At 42.2% G+C, this 22,415-nt stretch overlaps 1 protein-coding gene across 8 annotated transcripts in view; it reads right to left on the bottom strand.

Annotated features, from left to right (window-relative positions):
* The window catches only part of chd6 (chromodomain helicase DNA binding protein 6), a 145,356-nt gene that overhangs the window by 14,132 nt on the left and 108,809 nt on the right, over positions 1–22,415 (bottom strand). For 7 of the 8 annotated variants that reach the window (XM_028577096.1, XM_028577097.1, XM_028577098.1 and 4 more), the window contains 14 exons: positions 22,157–22,359; positions 21,499–21,579; positions 20,040–20,158; positions 18,347–18,506; positions 17,420–17,509; positions 16,443–16,546; positions 13,489–13,618; positions 9,447–9,525; positions 7,187–7,244; positions 4,370–4,751; positions 4,009–4,217; positions 3,184–3,258; positions 2,631–2,728; positions 283–1,113 (listed from right to left, as the gene is read on the bottom strand). In XM_028577096.1, the coding sequence (XP_028432897.1) occupies positions 283–1,113; positions 2,631–2,728; positions 3,184–3,258; positions 4,009–4,217; positions 4,370–4,751; positions 7,187–7,244; positions 9,447–9,525; positions 13,489–13,618; positions 16,443–16,546; positions 17,420–17,509; positions 18,347–18,506; positions 20,040–20,158; positions 21,499–21,579; positions 22,157–22,359 (2,619 nt within the window). The remainder of the gene's footprint in view (positions 1–282; positions 1,114–2,630; positions 2,729–3,183; positions 3,259–4,008; positions 4,218–4,369; positions 4,752–7,186; positions 7,245–9,446; positions 9,526–13,488; positions 13,619–16,442; positions 16,547–17,419; positions 17,510–18,346; positions 18,507–20,039; positions 20,159–21,498; positions 21,580–22,156; positions 22,360–22,415) is intronic. The other variant, XM_028577099.1, reaches the window with a different exon arrangement.

Here is a 22,415-nt window from a genome sequence, read left to right as displayed (position 1 = left end):
GCTCATTTTGAACCATTAGTAATGTTGATGGGCTAATTGAAACTTACATCAGGACCAAATCCTCACGCCACAAAAACATCTTCCCCTCTGCATTCAGCTTCACAAACAAGATTGACTGATTCTGATCCTAATGAACTGTGTTACCTTTATTATAAGAATTGAATATGTTTGCGGCTCCAGACAAATTTCTTTGGGTCAAAAAACGGCTCTTTTGACCTTAAAGGTGGCTGAGCCCTGGACTATACGAATAAGGAGAATACAGATTTAAAGCACAGTGTGTACCTGTAACTGATCCAACTCCACCGATGGCGCCATCAGGCCCGTTTCCTCTGAGGAGCCCTGCTCACCTACAAGCACATCACTCCTTAGTTTCAAATCGAGGTCCGTGCCCCCCACGCCGTACGAGTTGAGCATGCTCTGGCCCCCCGCCGCCGAATTGAACGGGAAACCGTTGAGGGCGTCTTTGGACGCCTTCCCTCCGTGTAAAGCCTCTGCAGACAGGGGGTCATGCTGCAGCACACCCAGCTCCAGGGTTTCATCCAGAGGGGGACAGTCGAGGAAATCTCCCCGGGAGCCAGGAACTATTCCCAGACTGGGGGAGGCAGAATTTTGGGCGTCCAACGGCAGAGGGTGGAGGTGAGGGTGAGAGGAGGAGGAAGAGGAAGGAGAAGGAGCCGATGGAGGCACGGAGTGATGCTGGTGGTGGGCGTGGTGGTGGTGGTGGTGAGAGGACTGGTGGGGATACTCGGGGGGCTGAGGGGAGTGGCGACCCAGACCCGAATCGTACAGGCAGCAGTGAGGCAGGGGCAGCTGCGGATTAGACGAGGACGACGAAGAAGTGATGCTAGAGTGAGTCACCAAGCCCGGGTGGTGAGGGTGGTGGTGGCTCTGGGGGTGAAGATGAGCTGGGTGCCCCCTGACGTAGTTCCTGTGAGCTTCCAGGAAGCTCAGCTGGGGGTCGTTCAGGATGTAGAAGTCGGTGCGGCTCAGGCCGTGGCGCGCCGCCCCGATCAGGAGGTCGCGGTCGTGTTTGCCAGACTCCCACCAGACCGGAAGGTAGAGGGAGGGGCGGCACAGCTGGAGGCGGGCCGAGAGCAACGGGTGACGGAGAACCTGACGGGAGGAAGAAGTTTGGAGAGCAGGAAGGCACAAGGTGTGAGTGTAAAATATTAAGAGATTTAAAGAATAAATGTAAAGTTCCATGACATCTATCAGCACAACACAGCCCTAAGAAGCTTCTTTCTGTTTGCATTAACCCCTTGAACCCTAGGCCTTCCTTCCCCCCTCCCCCATTGGCTTTATGTACTGGCTCAGTCACAGTTACAACATGACTTAGAGAGTTTCTGCAGGTTTCAAGATTATGAATGAAATTTAAGATCTATACAATGACATAAAAAACAAAAATAACATCAGATGTCTGAGTCCGGAAACATCGTCTGAATTTACCGATGTCATCATTCATGTTATAGGACTGATGTCTAGTTACCGTGTGGAGAACCCGAGCACCTCCGCAGCGTTGGCTCGGATCCAAAAGCGACACAGAGGTCCCTTATGGGAGTTGCGAAGCTGCTGCGTGGGTCTTGCCTAGACAGTATATTAAGACCCGTTTAAAATTATTTAAAGCTAAAGTGCGTACTTTCTGTCTCCCCCATGAGGAATTCCAAGTAACGACAACAACGCTGTCGGCGCATCCACATGACGCAAGCCTTCCGTGATTGCGCACCACCCCCACCCCTCCTCTACACAGTTGCTAGTAGCCAAGGAGGACAAAAAAAACATGATGGACTCTTCAGAAGAAGAAGAATTATCTTCACTCGAACTACATAATTTTGTAAACATAGCCATGCTGTGAAATACAGAGAGAGTTGTGTGGAGCTCATAGTCTTAATTAGCTTTGTAGCAACTCATTTGGCAATGGCTTGTGAACGTAACGGACGTTCATTAATATCAAAAAGTTATGCACTAAAGCTTTAAGACCTAGAACACAATACTTGAGCAAATTTAAGACTTTTTAAGGCCCACAATTTAGATTTCGTAATTTAAGACTTTTTTATGACAAAGTGTTATGCACACTGAAAGTTTTGGTTTTTTGTTGCATGCATGTTCACAACAAAACAGATGGGGCACCCCGTTGGCCTCGAAGTTTAAGATGTCGACCATGAGCCGTGTCCCTAGTTCCCCTCATTTCCTGGCATCTCTCTAGTGAATACTGATAATAAAGGCATAACATAACATCTTATTGTTTTACTTACTCATTTGCTTTTAGGATGAAAACATTTTGAGCACTGCCAGCACAGAAAACTAATCTTAAAAAATTATTAAGAGGCAAAATATTAGGGTGTAGGAACTTTTTATTTTTTTTATATGAATTCTAGATAGATTTATGGATGTCTATCTTCACCAGAGTTTGTAGTTTTATTTACGACACTAGAAGAAAAGAGCTACTTCTGACACAACACGCATCGGTCAAACGCTACAGATAAAAAGCCGAGAGATAAATAAGGTCCATGTGCATCCATCAATGCACTCTGCTCTCTTGTGTTGAAGATGAACTTTGAAGACAATTTTTCTGAGTCACAACAGTGAAAACTGGTATTAATGATGAAGCTTTGTTATTGCAAAGAGCCCACCTGCTCTCTGATCTTCCGGAGCAGCTCGATGCGGTATAAAGTCCGGGCAGCTCTCTCTTCGGTCAGAGGCTCCACCAGCACAGCGGGATCCACCAGCCCTGGAGGAAACCAGAGGGAAGGCCAGAGGGAAAAGAGAGAGAGAGAGAGAGAGAGAGAGTTAACATTGAGCAGCGGCAGTGAGACGCGTGGAGAAGGTAGGTGAGATGCAGAGATGAAGGTAGTGAGAGAAAAAAAATTTAAATAACTTCAAGTGTGTTTGTATGTGCAGAAGTCAGCCCTGTCTTTGAGTGTGATGTACATCCTCCTGTCACCAATCAGAAAAATTGTTTCCAGATCCTGATGGGTTTTTTAACATTAAAATGTGCAATTTGTGGCAAATAAAAACTCAGTTTAAAGTCATTTGACAGGTCACATTTATGATGATACACATTTCACATGTTGTAATATGTCCTTACACTCACACACATTTTTTATATATTTTTCTCATTTGTTTATTGAGTTTGGGTCTCAACTGAATGTACTGAACTGTAAATGAACTGTCAATAAAGATCACCTGAATCCTCCCACCAGCATGGGGCAGTAATGTTCCCCAGGAACGAGGTCCCCAGGAGGGACATGAGGGCTGCAGCTACACCCCAATGACAACATTAACTTGTAAATAATAATGCAGTGTTTGACTTATATTTATTAAAAAAAGACAGCTAAATGTGGCTATTAAAACAAAGCAGGAACCCTGAGCTTCCTGTTTTAATAACCACATTAACAAGGTAAATTAAATTAGCAAAGTTTCATCAAGTTCAGGCCATGCCGGTCATGTTTAAATAGCACATGTGACCCCACACACACACACACACACACACACACACACACACACACACACACACACACACACACACACACACACACACTCTTAAGTCCTCAAAAGATACAAATATCTGTACTTTCCAACACACACACACACACACACACACACACAATGCTGCACAAACACTTCGATGTTCACGTTCATCTTCTTCTACTAAAGATGAAAAACATCTGCCCACACACACACACACACACTCATTATTATATTTACCTTTTTAAAAAAAAAAGATAAATGCTGGAATAATGTTACATATCCCTTACTGCTGGAAATTCATTTATATACGTATGTTCTTCACATAAGAATATAGAGCAGTTTTGATGGTGTCTCATGTTCTAATTTTCCATGACATGTTTTATCTGTTACACAGAACTTTAGCTAAACTCAAAATAAAAATCGCAAATCTAATCGTAATCGCAATATCTGGCAGAAAAATCGTAATTAGATTGTTTCCTAAATCATTCGGCCGTAACACTCAGACACACTCAGACTCACACTCACACACACACACAATACCTTCTTCCTTCCTTGGAGGCAGTTTGCAGGCCGTCCTACACATGTTGACGAAGGAGTTGAAGTATTTCTCCAGACTCTCGTCCGTCTTCCTCTCCAGTCGGGCCAGCGCTCTGAACTGGGACCAGTCGAAGGACTTCCTCTCTGGGTCATACACCACCCCGAATGATGATACGGTGCGGTAAAAATCAGCTTGCTCTCGACGAGTCCACCTAAAACATCATCAAATCATATTGCAATCGCAATATCAGTCAAAAATAATCGCAGTTAGATATTAACCTCATATGTGCAGCCCTAACACTGATACAATATTGATCTTAAAACAGCCGATACTGATAGTATGGAGTATGTCCAACATGGTTACCTTCTCTGCCACTCCAGGAACAAGGGGTCGGGCTCCGTGGCGACCACCGAGCACCGCCTGAGCTCCTCGCCCAGCTGCCATGCTAGCGGCCCGGCGGCGTGATGGCTGTGAGCGGCTGCGGCTCCGGCCCCTCCCATCCCCATGCCGACGAGGCCGTCGTGGAGCAGGAAGTCGTGCCGGAGCAGCGGCTCGCGGCGCAGCGTGAAGCGCTGGTAGGCGGTGATCAGGCGGCGTAAACGGGCCGTCAGGGCGGGGCCGGTGGGCCATAGGGGCCGGGCTTGGACCACATGGAGAGACGCCACCCCAGTCCCGGTTCCCGTTGTTGTGGTGGTGGTGACCAATGTGGCATCCTGGGCGCACAAGTCACCTGACATCTGGGAGTCTGTGGGGGAGAAATGATGTTTCTCAGAGTCAGGGAATGTTATCCACATTATTACATCAAAAGTGCTATAAGGACTATGTGAAGTTTAAAAAATAAATAAATAAGTCCATTCTACAGAAGGGCTGGGTATTGTTAGAAATTCTTTAATACCTCTACTTATAAAATAATAGTTTTGGTACCTAAAGAATACTTTTTTGGATGCCTTACATTAAAAAAATCTCCTTTTTTATATTTAACACAATAAGCCACAAGCTTTGTCTTAACAAAAAGCAGCCATACAAGGACATTTTACTCCTACATTTTGCAAACTAATCATTTAAATAAGGAAATATCTCGTCAAAATTTAGGTTTCTCTTTGTGAGAGGTTTAACTCTAAAACATAGAATGCAAAATGTATTAAATACAAGATTTAATTCAGCCTGGATTTGAACAGATCCTGAAATTCTCACTATGAACTACAGAACTAATGAGCTAGAAATTGCCAATAACAGATCAATCAAATAAGTAGATTGGGCTCTATTACCTACAGCTGGCCTGAGGTTTTAAAATGTGTAATGTGTCCATCTTTGAAAATATAAACTCATACTCAAAGTACGTTTGGTATGCTTTGAATACGAAAGAAAAGGTTGAAAGAACACATGTGACTTTTACAATATTACTGTATCTGCTATGTCGCCTCACTTACACCAGAACAATGGGTAACAAGGTATTTGTATCCAAGTGTTGATGTCTTTCCGTGTCTTTCTCCAGAGTGCCATTTAGCAATTACAGTAGATGGCCATTAAATGTACCCACTGAGACAGGGAAACTCATTTCAACCGGCGAGCAGCGGTGAAAAGAAGACTTCAGCTGAAAGGCGAAATGGGTTTAGATATGAACCGTCGTGGGGAAGCACCTCTTGGACTTAATGGAGGCGGAGATGGAGCCCAGTGGAGAGAAATCATATCATTATTGTCTAAAGGGATGTCGGACTCATTAGAGAAAAATAATGAGTTGAAATGATCGCTTCAAATTACCTTTAAGACCTGCAAATGCCAAGACATTATACAGCTGTCGAGTGGGCATGTATTCATGTGTAGGGCTGGGTATCGTTCAAAAATATTCATTACCAATACCGTGACATTTATACCGGCTCCTAAACAATACTTTTTTCCAATACCAAATGTATATTAAAGGAAAATAAATTACAACATTACACATTACGGCACAAATCTTTTTATTTATTTTTCAGCTCCTACTGTGTGAGCCCCGTCTCTGCGTAACGTAACAAGTTTTTCCTGCATGCGTGTAATGTTAGACAGCCAATCAGCAGCTTTATTAGATCTCGGAAGAAGCATGCTGTATGCTAGAATGGAAATGTACTAATCTGTTATACTGCTGCTTAGTCTTTCTTCTGAATCTGCCGTTTCTACTGGTATACAAATGTTTCAGACAAAATGCGTAGACAGGATGTTCCGATGTATGCATGCACTTTTGACCTATATATTACAATTTCTACCACAATGCTTACTGGCTCTAATGAGATTTACTCCTCAGGTATTGAAATTGGGTATTGAATGACGAGGTATTTTTCGATAATCGATACTAAGGAGGATATTCGGTGCTACGCATCGGAGTGTAAATGTGTCTGAGAGTGTTTATCTGATGAGCAGGTGGCCACCTTGTATGGCAGCCTCGGCCGCAGTGTATGAATGTGTGTGAATGGTTACTGTACTATGTAAAAACGCTTTGAGTAATTGATAAGACTAGAAAAGCATTATATAAAAACAGTCCATTTACATGTGTGTTTATAGATCTTAAAGTGCTCATATTATGCTTTTTGGCTTTTTTCCCTTTTTTGTATTGTGTTATATATCTTTTTTGTGCATGTAATCAGTTTGCAAAGTGAAAAAGCCCAAAGTCCACCCCAAAGGGACTTACCATCTCCAACAGCAAACACTGTTCACCAACTGCTCCAAACAGCTCTATTGTAGTCCAGCCTTTACTTCAGAGACAAACGTGCGTAACTTTGTAACACACGTTATAATGCTCGCCTAGCCGCTAGCGTGGCACGACATCATACTCTGCTTCTGACTGGCTAGTAGTCCTTAACTAGCTACTGCGCATGTGCGACTCCCAACAAAGATGGAACAGAAGTGAGATGCCTCACTCTGTAGCTAAAACCGAGAGCTCAACACACAGGGTGAAAAGAAGAGCTGCAGCAATGTGCAGTAAAACAAAAATATGGTGTTTTTTGAAAATCAAACCATGTAAAAAACCTATTCTCATATAACCTCTAAATAAAATTATGAACCTGAAAATGAGCATAATATGAGCACTAAGTGTGAAGGATGCTTCTCTGCGCTTGTGGAGGACGCATACTGTTTACTGACTTGACATTCTTGGTATTACCAAATGTGTTTATGTAAGAGCAGTAAGTGGGCGGTGTGTCTCACCTGGACCGGTGCTGTCAGGCTTGTCGGAGGTATCCGTGCTGGAGCAGGTTTCCTCTCCCTGGGAATTCAAGACGCACACAAATATTACCAAAGAGAAAATATCCATACTATAATAATACAATATCAGGAGACGAAAAACAATGACATCAAAGTTATGGCCCAGCTCTAACATTTCCTCCACAAAAAAAAATTCACATATTATAAGTAATGGTCTCAAAACGAGAGGAAACGTAAAACCATTTGTATCTTATCTTCAAACAGCAGTTTTCAACAATTTAAATGGTGATCAACTACAAAACATTTGTAAAAGTCATGATGAATATTACTTTTATATTTACAAGATAAAGAAGAATGGTCGGTATTTGATATAAAGCAAAAAGATCATTAAGATATATGGTGCAATTCAGACTGCTGATATTTGAAAGCGCTGGTGTGATCAGGTAGCCTCGTGAGACCGTCCTGATCTCGCGAGCTCCAGTTTTCCACTTGCAGATCAGTCTGGCATCTTGAGGCAGAGAAAATTTGGAGCCGTTAGCCAAACGACCGGGCCAATCAGCGTTGGTTTTGAGGTGGGTTAGGTGGTGATAGACCGATGGTTTATCCAATCAGCTAACCAGTATTATCAGCCAGCGGTAGCCCTAATTCTGTTAGCCGCTCTCTAATGCTTTTTTTCTCTTGGATCCTTCTTTTTGGAATATGGTCCGGGAACCTGAAATGGTGTCTTTTATTCCTAAATTCTCGTTACACAAATGGCAAATCTCCTTTACCGACATGTTGCTTGCATGCTGAGCTTACAAGCTATGCTTTGCCTGCAGCAGCAGGGGCGGGCTTGTGGTTGTATTTTCATACGCTTCGTGGATCTAATTGGTTGATTTGGCCCGTCTATCACCAACATAGGTGATAGACCGATGGTTCATCCAATCAAATTACCAGTATTCCGCCCGTTCCCAAAAGTTCTCCAACGGAAAGTTCCCAGATGGATATGCCGAGCAAATACGAAGCAATCCATCTGGCGGAGTCAGGTTAGTGATCAGGTGCATCCAACCTTGCAAAGTGAAGCCATGTGGTTAACTGACAACAAAAATTTCACAAATGTATGACTTTATAATCTTTTCTTTTGTTGCTCTAGTAAATTTACAACTTTAACCTCAGAAATTCTAGCCTGACGTCATCATACTCAGATTCTAGTCGGAATAGGAGTCCGATACTGCTCCATTGGGCTGTGATTATGGGGCGTGTTTCAACCGAACCAGGAAAGAAAATGCCTCTGCACTCAACTGGATAGACCTACAACCAATCAGAGCAACGGAGGCAGACGTCACAGAAGCTACAAGTCAAAGGCAGGCTTCGACAAAGCAAATGCAGAGGCGGCAGTTTCCGTGTCGTGTGGAAAGGGTGTGGCAATGTGTATACATACGTGACACCAATTCTCTGTTCCTCTTTTAAAACCAATGTGCTGTCGATATCTTCTAGAACAGACGCGATGGCAGCCATCTTTGTTGTAAACAAATTCAACCAAAGCTTTCTTTGGTGACGTGGTTGATCACGTTACTGTTGATCATCTGGCCATCATCGTATAAAGCCCGCCCTGACAATTTGATTGGTCCGAACAGCTCTGGTTTCGAGCATAGTTGCGACACAACGGCTCAAGTCCAGACCGAACTTCCCGACCTCCAATGTTGTGGGCGGGGCTAAGGTCGGCTGGCATCCAGGCTACAGAAATTCTGAGTTTTTTCACCAAAACACTTAAACCCCCCTCCCCTGGCTTTGTCATTACAATGTTTTAACCTACGCCCTAATACGACGTCCTACATCAGTTACCTGAAACTTATTTTGTTTAGAGTTCTAACAGCGTTTACTGCAGCTTAAGAATACTTTGTTGCTAATAACCTGTAGTGCTCAGAAGTTTAAAAAACAGAAGAAAAGCAAAGAAAAAAAACAAAGCAATAAAAAGATTCACAAAATCCCCACATCATGATGTAATACAATCTGTTCTGGTATTAAAAGTGTTGTTTTGTATTAAAATGCATCATTAACTCTACACAATTCTTTTTACAGTACCCAGAGGCCACACGGGTCTGTTGCCCATCAACACGGAAAGATCCAAAACATTCGAAGGCAATTTGAACTATACAACCACAAAAAAAATTTGACTTTTTTTCCCAAGGGACTATGATTAGGTAAATATTAAACCCATAAAGGAATGAACAGAATCTTAGGTTGAGAGAGAGAATAAAAGAGAGATAATGCTGCTCTTCACCTTGCTGCTCTCGTCTCTGTCCTCCCCTCCGTCAGCTTTGCTTTCACTCTCGTCCTTCACCTCCTCCGTTTTGCACACACTGACAGAAGAAACGACAGAAAAAAGAAAAGAAAAAAAGCTTTAATACCTCAGACAATGTCCTACGGAGCAATGTCTTGTTTGACTGAGGCCAACAAATGTAAGGACAGAATTAAATGAGATAGAAAACAGGAAGAGTCAACACACACACACACGCACACACACGCGCACACACACACACACACACACAAAACCGTTCCCTATCACGGAAATAGTGCACTGTAACTTTATTAATTTATAATGTCGTGGACAGTCCCCTTTAATTCACTGTACAGTAAAAGGAGCGGCTTTAGCCTCTACGGCTAATGTCCAGCTGTAGTCCACTGACAGCTGACAATAGGCATCCTAAAATACAATGGTTACAAAAAAAAAAAAAAATTACATTACATGTATAATGACAGCAGACCTATGCAAAAGGGATTAAGACAGACAAACAAGTGGCACACAAACAAGGAAGTACAGATGATGGCAAAGGCATCAAAGCAGTTCATGCCGTAAAAACAATACAAAGGAGACAACAGAAAGGTTTGTTCGCCATTTTGTAGCGCTGCTCGAATTCTCCGGGGTTCATTTCATTCACTATATAGTCCACTAATAAAAATTCCCCACAATGCACAGCTAATTTGAGCGTGCATACGATGTACCCTACATTTAACTCCCGTATACCACAATGCAACGCGGCCGTGTTTTCCTGGAGGAGAAGAAGAAGCAGAAGCAACCACGGGAACGGAAAAGGAAAAACGGAGGGGGCTTTCATTGTCGTTGTAAACAGTGGAAATGTAACATTCAACACGTATATATATACATAACCTTTCACTTTCCTCCCTGGGTGCTCGGTGTGTTTCAGGGACGTATTCAAAGCATTTTTGCTTCAGTTTGTGTACATGATGCTGGGCGCGCCCGCCTCCGTCACACAAATGGCCGCCGCATCTCCTGACGCAAGTCACGCAACAATGTGTATTCAGTGAGTGTCCGAAATCTGGTTTGGTGGTTCCCTATATAGTTTTATATAATAAATAAATATAAATACAGTCTGTACAATATAAAATATAAATTTATTTATTTTTTTAAACATTTTTTGGGGTCTTTTTCCCTTTATTTCAAAGTTGATAGACATGAAAGGGGGAGAGATAGGTGATGACACGCAGCAAAGGGCAGCAGGTCAGATTCGAACCCTGCGCCGCTGCAGGACTCAGCCTACATGGGGCAAACACTCTTACTGGGTGAGCTAGAGGCCGCCCCAATATAGTTCTCTATTTAATATATAATAATAGTTCTCTGTGGATGGTCTCGCTTTGCCAGACCATCCACACGCTGCGGAGCGGAGGAGGGTCTGGAAACTCCACACAGCATTCCGGGACGGAAGAAAAACCGTGCTCTGGTTTATTGCCATTTCTTTAAACCGATCACAATTGTCATGGGCGGAGCTAAGCTCCGCACAAAGCCGCTGTAAAATAGCTGTGCGAGAAAAAACTCCGATTGGACAGATAAGTCTAGCTAGTTGACTGGATTTACCCTGCAGAGATCTGAGGAGCAGTTAACCATAGTCCTAAGAAATCCACCAGAGGTTAGAATAACAACCCAAAGAAAGGGGAAGGAAACGGAAAGCTGGCGAAAACACACGCATCCGGCCGAATTTCCTGCGGCACCGGAGCAATCCCGGAAGTGGAACGTCATGGATATAGACTATTTAATAAACACTATATAGGGAATAGCGAGTGAGTGAATGAGGGAACGGTTTCCAACACAAGACAAACTGAGTTTTCTTGATGTCTGACTAAAGAAAAAAACAGAACAGAGAACAAGTCATGACTGTAGAACAAGAAAAAGCGGTTATGATGCAGAGATGCAACAAACGAGGCCCGTCAAAACACAACCCGTCAAAATGTGATCAGAGGTAAAGAAAACGGGATTCAATTTGAGACAAGAGAGTGCAAGAATTTTCTGAGGCACCAAAAAAAATGTGCAGAGGAAAAGTTTTAGTGCGCGGAAGGGAGGGGGAGGGGACGGGAGGAGGAGGAGGGAGAGGCGAGCTTGTTTGACCATACTTCGAACGTCAACAAGAAGTGACGTCCCCCCAACATCGCTTAGAGCACCTTTAATGTCAAAATACAAAGATATTAATAAGATTAGAAGTTGAATTTGGATTTTTATGACGATCCCTTCATTTTCGGAAAATGCTTCTTTTATAAAATCGGTCATTGCTTTCCGAGCTGGATTCAAATAATTTTTCAAACCACTTTCTTATGTACAGAGCAAATCTTCACAAAGCCAAATTTAAGGTCATAAAAAGCTTGGATGTTCCTGGAACTGAACATATACAAAAATTGAATTGGCTAAAGCAGCTGATTTCTAAATAAACGCAGGCGGGAATCATGGTATACAACTACTTATTTTACTTATTTTACAACTTTGTTGTGGATATTTACATTTGACTTTTTAGACCATTAAAAACAACACTTCTTTAAAGACAATTCTTTTTGCATGGCTCCAGGTCCAAATTCTAAAACTTTTAACTTTCAAATGTGTTCCCCACACCCTCGGAGCTGTGGACACCCCTAAGGCAGCAATGAGGAAATGTCTTAACACTGCTTGTGAACATTTTATTGCAGGTTTTGAGCAGCCACATTTACTGCACCGCGTCCTCTGTGTGCACAAATTCATCCGTCTGCCTATTCATTTATTTATTTATTTTCCCTTGTCCTGTTTCAAACCTGCGTTGGAAGCCTGCAGAGTTCACATTTGGGTACTATAAGATCTTCCTGCCTCGGCATGGCGGTGCTCGGCTGGGAACCGCTTCAGGTTGAACAGGTAATAAAGCCAAACGACAACTTCCCTTTCCTTCAGGAAGATGATCAAAGCTTCGCGTGCGTCTCATCTTCGCAGCTCTGCTGTCAGCCGGAGCAGCAGCACCCGGAAAATACATTTCCCGCACTATGCCGACGCTTTCCTCTTTTTCTTTGGCTCGCTCTCTCTGCCAATTACTCCTCTCTGGCTTTTGTCAGTACGCTGTTGGTTTCTTCTCGCAAGACTTGTAAGTACAGTGAAACGAGCCGAAAAAATGACTTGTGAGGATGGAAAATGTGCCTTTTAGAGTTCAGTGGTAGCCTATGGCAAAAATCAAACACTTTACGGGAAAAGCACCTGCCTGTACCTGTGTGTCGGTCTGTCTGTCATCTATATAAATGTATCTCTTTCCCCATTCATAGCTATCATTAAAACACAATCTAGTTTCCATCGACATAGCTATGATGTCACCCTTTTGCATGCATTTCTATGTGTTTCTAATAATATTGTTCCTCGCACTCGGTATGTCAAGCAGGTGTGTGGGCAGAGAAGTGGCAGCGTTGGTAAAAACAAACTGTTTACTGAAAGGTATGTAAACAATTTTTTTTAAATTAAAGCAGTTATTTAAGATGTTCAAATTTTACGGTCATATTTTATTTACTTTGACCATTTTCTTTGATAGTTAACTATATGTTTCAACTGTAAAACATACTGCCTCACTACAACTGCATTGACAATCATTTTTATAATTATTTATGTAAAAAAAGGGAATATCATCGGATATACTATATATTGTTGTTTTTTTCTGAAATATCACTTTTATTATCATCCTCAAAAATCTACAATAGATAGAGGGGCTGAAGTCAAACCCTTTTGCTGTTCTTACTTTTATTCATATTTTTTGTTATGGAGAAAACGTTAAAGGGAAGAAAATGTATTTGAAAAAGGCGAAACCCATTCATGTGAGATTGACATGTCTGTGTACATAGGGGCAGTCTTTTAACACTTATCAGTAAACAGTCCTACGTGGGCAGGTTTGTCCACCTTTGGGTTTATAAACCCGAATGCATGCATGCGTGTGTGTGTGTGTGTGTGTGTGTGTGTGTGTGTGTGTGTGTGTGTGTGTGTGTGTGTGTGTGTGTGTGTGTGTGTGTGTGTGAACATGCGAGTACTATACCTGTCGGCCATGTCGGGGGCCCCCTCCCCTCCTCCCTGCTCAGCAGACAGCGCGGTGACGTCTGGCATCCCCACTCTCTCCAGGAAACACAGGTCTGGATCTGCACGCATGGCGTTGTACCGCTCGTAGCCTGTCCAAGAAAACACACAGCCCATTAACACACACACAGACACACACAGACACACACAGACACACACAGACACACACAGACACACACAGACACACACAGACAAACACAGATCAGGTCTCGTTCAGACAGAACAGAAGCCACACAAATGGCTCATTTGTGTGACGTCCTGTCATGTTCTTTACTAATCCAATGTAGCACAAGTAGACTTTATATTTCACAATTATTGTTTTCCATCAGTTCGTTTATACTGTAGATCTCGACATTTCCGACAACACTTGAAAGCAGCTTCATTTAAGATTTATTTATTTTGATTAGGATAATGCACATTAATCAACATTTCTGTAAATGTGCCAGTGTTAGCCAGTCGGCTAATTTTCTACTGTGGTCCTAGTTGCATTTCTCAGAGGAAGAGTGAAAGAAAATAGACGAAGCGACTTTGTTTAGTTGTTTGACAAACAGCCAGCTGTTACACAAACTCCTGGGCAGTCCCGTGCTTGTGTTTGGTGTTTGGCAGCGATAGAGGCAGTGGTGTTTCCTGTGTCCTGTACGGGACTCTCACACCGCCTCGAAACACAACGACAAGTCTGATCCACGGTTACAAAAGTTGAATCTGTCTCAACTTTATTGCAGTGTTGAAGGACAAAACAAAACAAAAAAAATTATATTTGAATCCCAAAATTGAAGATCAAATACCTACCCAACAAACAAATAGAGCTGTAACAATTAAAAATGTTGCTGTACAATTAATTGTCTCAGAAATAATTGCAATTAAAAAATATAATTGTATCTTTCAGTCAAATTTAGTGTTACTTTTTCCAAACAGAAACATGTTTTGAATGAATCCCAGGATTAGGGTCGGGTACCGAAACGCGGTGCCAATAGAGCACCGGTGCCGACACAAGACCAAATAAGAACGAAAATTTTGGTGCTTCATTTCGGTGCCTGACTTTACGCTACACTCGACAGCAGGTAACGTTAGCCTACCTTTAGCTAGCAGCTGTATTAAACACGGTTAAAATGCTGACAGCTAACGTTAAACAGTGTAAAGTGTGACTGTATTTCACTGTGGAGCAGGGGCGTAAAATTCAATTTCACTAAGGGGCCACACTGGAAAAGGTTATCACAATAAGGGCCAGACATGTTGAGTTTAGTGACCTGCTTTGATTTAGCAAAAATGTGTATTATTGCATGTCTCCTATCGCTTTCTCCCATACAGTTTGGTTTACATAAAATCCGTAAGTCAGCAAAAAAGTTTCTTAGCCATCGTAGAATTTAGCAAGTCATGAAAAACAAACACTACAAATTTAAAAACAACTACCACCCAGCTTACTCACCACAACCTGTTTCATAGCCAGAATATTAAAAAACTCTGTTTCTGTGGGGAATTCTGAGTCTCAAAGTCTGCAAATCTCTCAAATTCTGCGCGGCAGTGTTGCATAATTACATTATGCAAAACGGATTCCGGATTTCTTTTTTTTTTGGTATGGTGCACAACTAGTTGGGCCAAAATTAGCTGTGAACCTAAATTGAAATGTGGGCCGGATCAAAATTTGCAAGGGGCCGGATTTGGCCCCCCAAGCCTAGAGTTTGACACATGCTGTAGAGCAGGGGTGTCAAACTCAATTTCCCTAAGGGCCACACTGGAAAAAGAGAATTGCACCAAGGGCCAGACATGTATAGTTTATTGACATGCTTTAATTTAATCGAAAAAGTAAAATATCTTTGACTCAATTACTGCATGTATCATATAGTCTTCTCACTTACAGTTTGGTCCACATAAAGCCCTGAAAAAGTGAGCAAAAAAGTTCCAAAGCCGTCCTAGAATTTAGCAAATCGATCAAAACAATGATTACATTTTATAAGTAGGCTACCACCCAGCTGACTCACAACAACCTCTTTCACAGCCTGAATATGCAAACTCTCTGCTTCTGTGGGAATTTCTGTGTGAGTCTCAAAGTCAGAAAATTTGCCAAATTTTGCTTTGAGTGTCGCGTAATTGCAAGTTTCCCATGTTTTTGGTTTGGCGCACAACTAGGCGGGCCAAAATTTATTGTGAACCTAAATTGATATGCGAGTTTGACACATGTGCTGTAGAGGATTCCAACAGCGGGACGTAACAGTCTGCTCTGCAGCGCAGCAGCTGCCGTCGGAAAAACAACACAGACGGCGCTATTACTGGAAACAGGTAGCCTCACGGTGCATTCAAAGTTATTGTAAAATGCCCTTTTCCCATCTAGTGCTTGTTGTTGTCGTTCAACAGCAATTTACTGGTGAAATAAGTTATTGTTCTAAATTATAGTTATTACATTATTATTAAATCTTTAATTTTGACCATATGGCCTTAGGAATAAACAAGCTGTTCTTTAATGTCGCCGACTGTTGTTTAGTACCCTGCTTTTTTTTTAACTTTATTAAAAAGTTCAGGCAATCAGTTCAGGCACCGGCACCATTTTAAAAGAATCACTTTAGCACCGGTATCGAAAAAACTAAAAAACGATACCCAACCCTACCCAGGATAGATCTTTTGGTAATATCACTGTCATGTGACCCAGATAAGCTAGTAAAACAAGTAAACCACGCCTCTTTGTTATCATAAAACATTGTATTTCTTTCTTAAATGAACATTAAATTGACTATTACCATCAACAGTTATATCCCTAAGGACTAACGTTAGCTATTAATAGCTGTTGAACAAAGAAATGGCAATTACGTAATAATTGTTACAGACCTACAAACGAATATCCGAATAGTCGAATATTGGGATCCAACCCTAGTGAACAGATGTCAAAACATGATCTAAGAGTAAGTTGAAACCAGTCCTCACCGTGTTTGTGGACTCCTATGAGGAGAGATTTATCAGCTTCAGCATCCCACCACGTAGCTGGAATCTCTATGTAGTCGATGTCGGGTAGCGACACCTCCAGTTTACTGTCAACAAAAACAAAACGCGCACGTAAAACAATCAATCTGTGACACTGACACTCTGGCTTACTGAAAACACAAGCAAGCAAGCACTCAGTCGCTCAATCAGAAGTCTGTCAAACACCATGTTGTCATGTCTGAGCACTGTGGGTGTCATCCCTGCGTTTTCACTTCACTGCTAAAACGAAGAAGCAGGAAGACAAAAGCATTCAAGGGATCAATAAATCTCCACGTCAGTCTCCTGCCAGATTTTGCATCAAGTGTCAGGACAGTTTATCAACAGATCGACCAACCCTCTGATCAAACGGTCTAAAGCCCTATTCGCATGGTACTAGTATTACCTGGAGACCTTGTGCGATTTAGAAATGACCCCATCACGTCTCTGTTTCGTGCGGCGCCTTCGCTGCAGGAGAAGTAAAGTCTGTATTTGATTAGAATGTACTGATACTATCCCACAGATTTATCTATATTCTTGTAATTTATGTTATGCCTTTGTTGTTTTATGTGGCCAACCTTATGATTGTTTTTTTTTTTTTATTCAGTGCTTGTGTTCAATTTGTAGATTTTAGCTATATTGTAATTGTAATTGCTCATTTTATATAGTTATTTCTTCTCTTCCTTAGGTGAGATTCCTTCTATAAGCCGATAGGGGTTTTCTTATTCTGACCTGCACAATCGTTTTTTTATATTATTTTATTGTTTAAACTTGATTTTATTTATATTTATACAAAAATTCAGATATCTGATGTCAACACTTTCATGGCAAAGAATTGCACGGGATTAAGATCACAGACAACCTCCACAGTTATTACTAATAACTAGAGGTCCCTGTGTAATACTAGTCCTGTGGAAATATTGCTTAATAAAGTGTAATTATACCTGGCTGGTATCCCCTCCTGGGCTTGATTGGCAGCATCACCCAACACCTCCACCTTTAGGTAGTACAACATCCGCACCCTCAGTAGCACCCTGTGGAGAGAAGAGAGAGAGAGAGAGAGAGGGAGGGGGGGATTGGACTTTGCATCATTACTGTAATCATATTACATTTGTCTGAAATGCATGTTGATAACTCAGTAATCACATTACAGTTACTAATCAAAAAAATGATCGTGTTACTGGTTCTTCAACTATCTGCATACCGGGAGGAGAGAAAAACAAATCAAATGTTTCTTTTCGTGCGTGTTTTCATCTGAGGAGATGAAACAGAAAAGTCAGAGCCACAGTTTAAAGCTTCAGTGCGTAACTTTTTGATATTAATGAACGTCAGTTACATTCAAGCCATTGCCAAATGAGTTGCTACAAAGCTAATTAAGACAACTCTCTCTGTATTTCTCAGTATGGCTATGTTCAGAAGATTGTGGCGTCCGGTGACTTTCCGGTGAAGATAATGACCTCTTCTGAAGAGTCCATCATGTTTTTTTAATCCTCTGTGTCCTCCTTGGCTATTAGCAAATGCGTGAAGGAGGGGTAGGGTGGTGGAGGGGTGGGGTGTGATATATGTAAAACTGTTGTCAAATCAAAGCATTACTTTAAAAAAAAGTGACTAGTAATGTGTAATCCTTTACTTTTTTTTAGTAACTAACCCCAACACTGATCATGAATGCACCACAGTAAAGGATTACTCTCCCATACAAGCTGTATTCTTTCAATGAGCTGTTGTTCTGCAGCTCTTACTTTACCAAACTAGTTCAGTTTGTACACATCAAAAACCTTTAAGACTTAGAAAAGATCCAGCTGTGACATCATCAGGGTTACACAATAGTAGACTTCATCCATTAGAGTTAGTACAGGTGTGTGCAAACTGACTTGTTGCAGTGTTGTTTGAGGTGCTTCTTGTAGCTCTCGTCCTGCAGCACCACCTCAGGGTTACAGTGGACCAGCCAGTCAGCGTTCTTCACCTCCGAAACATTCAGCTGGTTCTTCAGCTTCTTCCCCTTCCGACCGCGAGGAACCGGAGCCGATAAACCTGGGACAAACAGGGAATATCCACTTAGTTACTTGCTAGTCTCGCTTTGCCCGAACCATCCACGCGCTGCGGAGCGGAGGAGGATCTGGCTAGTCCACACAGCATTATGGGATGAGAGAAAAACGTGCTCTGGTTTATTGGTATTACTTTAATCCAATCACAATCGTCATGGGCGGTGCTAAGCTCCGTGTGCGAGAGAAAAAACTCAGATTTGACAGATAGTCTAGCTAGCTGTCTGGATTTACCCTGCAGAGATATGAGGAGCAGTTAACCATAGTCCTCAGAAATCCACCGCAGTTTAGAATTCCAACACAAAGAAAGCGAAAGGGAACGGACATCGGCGAAAATACATGCGTGGAATTTCCTGCGGCACCGGAGCAATCACGGAAGTGGAACGTCTTGATATAGACTACATTGGGTGTAATGTGGATGTGAATCACGGATGTATAAGAAAACCTGGATACAGCGTTGGAGGCGGGGCCCGTTTATTCCTATGAGTTGCTCAGTGGCGCATGAAGCCAAAAATGTTCAACTTCCTCATATAAAATGACCGGGATGATCGCCGCTGCTTCCTCACTGTGGGGCCCATAGAGCAGGCACACTAGAGACCTCCGCTGGCTGAGCCGGCTGCTTTCGGTTTAGCGCTCCGCTAACTTGAATGGGGATTAAATATTTGAATTATGCGTCTGTTCTAGACTTTCTAAATATTATCGTACCAAATGAATCAAATTCTCATAGTGAAACGAGTCATTCCTTGAGTGTTGTGACGCTCGAAAAAATGTATCCACCGATTTACAGACATCCGTTTCACCATGTAAGTTCACGCAGAAAAGTCTTTTTGGGCCCCAAGGCATCAGGTGATGGACACTGAAGTTGTAATTCCACTATTTAGCTACTAAGTCAAGTTGGCTTGAAAACTTCCTTGGGGCCAGATGTGGATTAATTTCAATTAAAGATATTCTATGCCTCGGAGGGCAATTTCGCACGTTATTATGGATCCCACGTCACTTCAAGTACCGCCCTACGAAGCAGCTCGATTGATTGGGGTTAGGCATTGACCTCGAGTCGTTAAGGTTAGGATAGCGATTGGTCAGGGGATATGACCTGAACAAATCGGGTTACGTTACCTTGCGCAAGCATGGCCACCTGGCCAATAGTAGTATGTGAATACTATTAAAGCCTAGAAGTTGCGTGTGTTCCATAATAATGGCAATGTTGCAGTTTTTACTGTAAACTGCAACATTGCCATTATTATCTATAGTACAGGAAAAAAAAGAAACTGCATGGGTAATCCATATACATTTTACTAGTATAACACGTAAACGCAACAACAACAAAAAGCTGCACGCAGCACGATAGTGACATGACATGAGAACAATAATATTAGTGCAAAAATAAACCGTACACACTGTTATCTCTGGTTCTGCTGCATCGATTCGGATCCTTTTTTGGGTTTCATGTGTTATAGGAGAGCAATGCTAAATGTGTGGAGTACTCATAGTATGACATCATAGTTATGGGTGAAATGCTAACCGGAGTGATTGAGCAGCGCCTGGTCCTGGCCCTCCTTGGTGGGTGTGATCAGATCCCAGATGAAGCTCTTGATCTTGTCGTCGCCTTTGTAGTGTCTCAGGCAGTAGACCAGCAGAGCCCTGCATCACAAAAGAAATATATATATATTTTTTTTACACACTCTCATGAAACAATGGCTATGTTTGCAGGCGTAGTGTCCAGAGTTTCTGCAGGTTTCACCAAGTCAAATCTAAGTTTTCTACGTTTTTTAACCATTGTGAATCAAATTTAAAACCTTTATCACGACATCAACTAAAAGCCCTAAATTCAGTTTTTTCAAGCCAAGTAACACTAAACTTGCACTTCCTCACAGCTAAAGAATAAAATCTGTTTCATGTCTGTGGTACAATCCGAAAGAGATCGCGCCAGTAACACAAAAGCTGATTAGCTGCAATATAAGTTGCATGTTGGTCTCATTTGTAGTCCTAACACGGCAAAATTATATTTGGACGTGGCCGGGTTAACTCAGTTGGTAGAGCAGGCGCACATAAAATAGAGGTTTATTACTCGACGCAGCGGCCGCGGGTTCAACTCTGACTTGCGGCCCTTTGCTGCATGTCATTCCCCCCTCTCTCCCCTTTCATGTCTTCATCTGTCCTGTGAAAATAAAGGCTTAAAAATGCCCCACCAAAGAAAATATATGTATTTTTAGAGTAGCGAAAGAAAGAACTACAACACATAATAAAAAAAACATTAGAGGTAGCATTGCATGGACGTAGGAAAATTAATACCTGGTTAAAATTATTTTAAGGCCTAACATTTTGATTTTGAAATCTTAGACTTTTGAAGTCCCCGCGGAAGCCCCGAGTGTCGGGGCACTACAGCTCGGACCCTGGTGTCTGGTTGCTCGTGGGACTTTTTACACATTTGCAAGATTTGTAGCAGAAAATTAATTACCTAACAGTTTCAGTCTCATCTTTTCCTTACATTCTCATTCTTGTTCACTGATTAAGTTCCTGCTATTCATGTGCGTGACCAACAAACTTTGAAACTTTGTCTCCTCGTTTTATGTAGCCTTAGCCTTTTTCTCTAGCTTAGTGTTAGGAGGAAGCATTTCACTTGAATCACTGAGTGAGACCTTTTGTGTGTGTTGTGAGATGGCCTTGAGTCTATATAAAATCTACTCGGACAGACTGGCTTTTGTTAAATCGGTTGTTTCCTGTAAACTTGTAGAAAAACCCTGACAGAAGTATCCTCATTACAGATTTCAGATTACCTTCAACAATGTCTCTTGCAGATATATGTGGCATGCGTATGCGTACTCATTGAGGTCAGAGAGAATCCTGCAGCTTCTTGTAAACTTCTGTCTCCACTGCGATAGCGCATAAAACTCACCTAAACCAGCCACTGAATTGGAGCACACACACTCGCTGTAGGTCTCGGTTGGGTAAACGTATACAGAAAGACTTGTGTTCCCTACCTACAGATCACCTCCATGTCTCTCTCTGCCAGGTGCCATTTAAACCTCCCGTGGTTCAGGATGTCCTTCCACCGACCCCATCTAAAAAGACCCAGTAAAGAATGGAGAGGGAGGTACAATGTAGATTGGGGAACAAAGGAGAAAGAGAGAGAAAGAGAGAGAAAGAGAGAGAGAAAGAGAGGAATTATAGTAGCAATAAATATATATCTTTTCATCCGAAACATAAAACAACAAGTGTGTTATCACAAATTTATTTCTTCACTTCAAGCCACGCTGAAGTTTGCTCTCTTGTATTCTGGCTCATTTATTTTCACTGTTGAGCTTGTAACAGACCAACCTTGTAAACTAAAAGATACACAAGCTCACAAGCAGCTGTTTATTGGACTGAGAATTAGAAAGCTGTCATCAGGCGATATGTAAGGCTCTGGCTGCAAGGTGTGAGGGATCATACTGAAAAAGAGTCACTTATATGGGGTTTGTCATTTTTTGTATTCTGTTATTTTCTTATTATATGGTATGTTGTATTTTGTTATGCTAGGCTGGTGTTATGCTCTCCAGATTAATAACGGTTTCTTTCTGTTACTTTCCGCTGCTTGTTGGTCTGAGGTGTAAATGAGCAGCCATATGTGAATGGTTTCTGAACCGGCTCAGGTCGTACCCGAAGATAAGCAGGTTCTTTTCAACCCGGAAGCACTCGGCGCGGAGGTACCGCCGGCTGCGCTCGCCCAGGCGGCGAGTCCTGCACGGCCGCTCCTCCGAGTCGCTGTCCAGCTCCGAGAACTCCATCAGCTCGTCGTCCTCGAAGGAGTTGTAGTGACGGGTCTGTTTCCTCACCCGAGGCGTGTCGATCACCAGGGACTCCTGGAGGAGAGACACAAGTAGAAAGGTAGTGGAGAGTCAGGTTGTATTGATTAACA

This window comes from Perca flavescens, chromosome 4 (assembly GCF_004354835.1).
Source record: "Perca flavescens isolate YP-PL-M2 chromosome 4, PFLA_1.0, whole genome shotgun sequence".
Classification (NCBI taxonomy): domain Eukaryota; kingdom Metazoa; phylum Chordata; class Actinopteri; order Perciformes; family Percidae; genus Perca; species Perca flavescens.
This window is presented reverse-complemented; position numbering and strand designations above follow the sequence as displayed.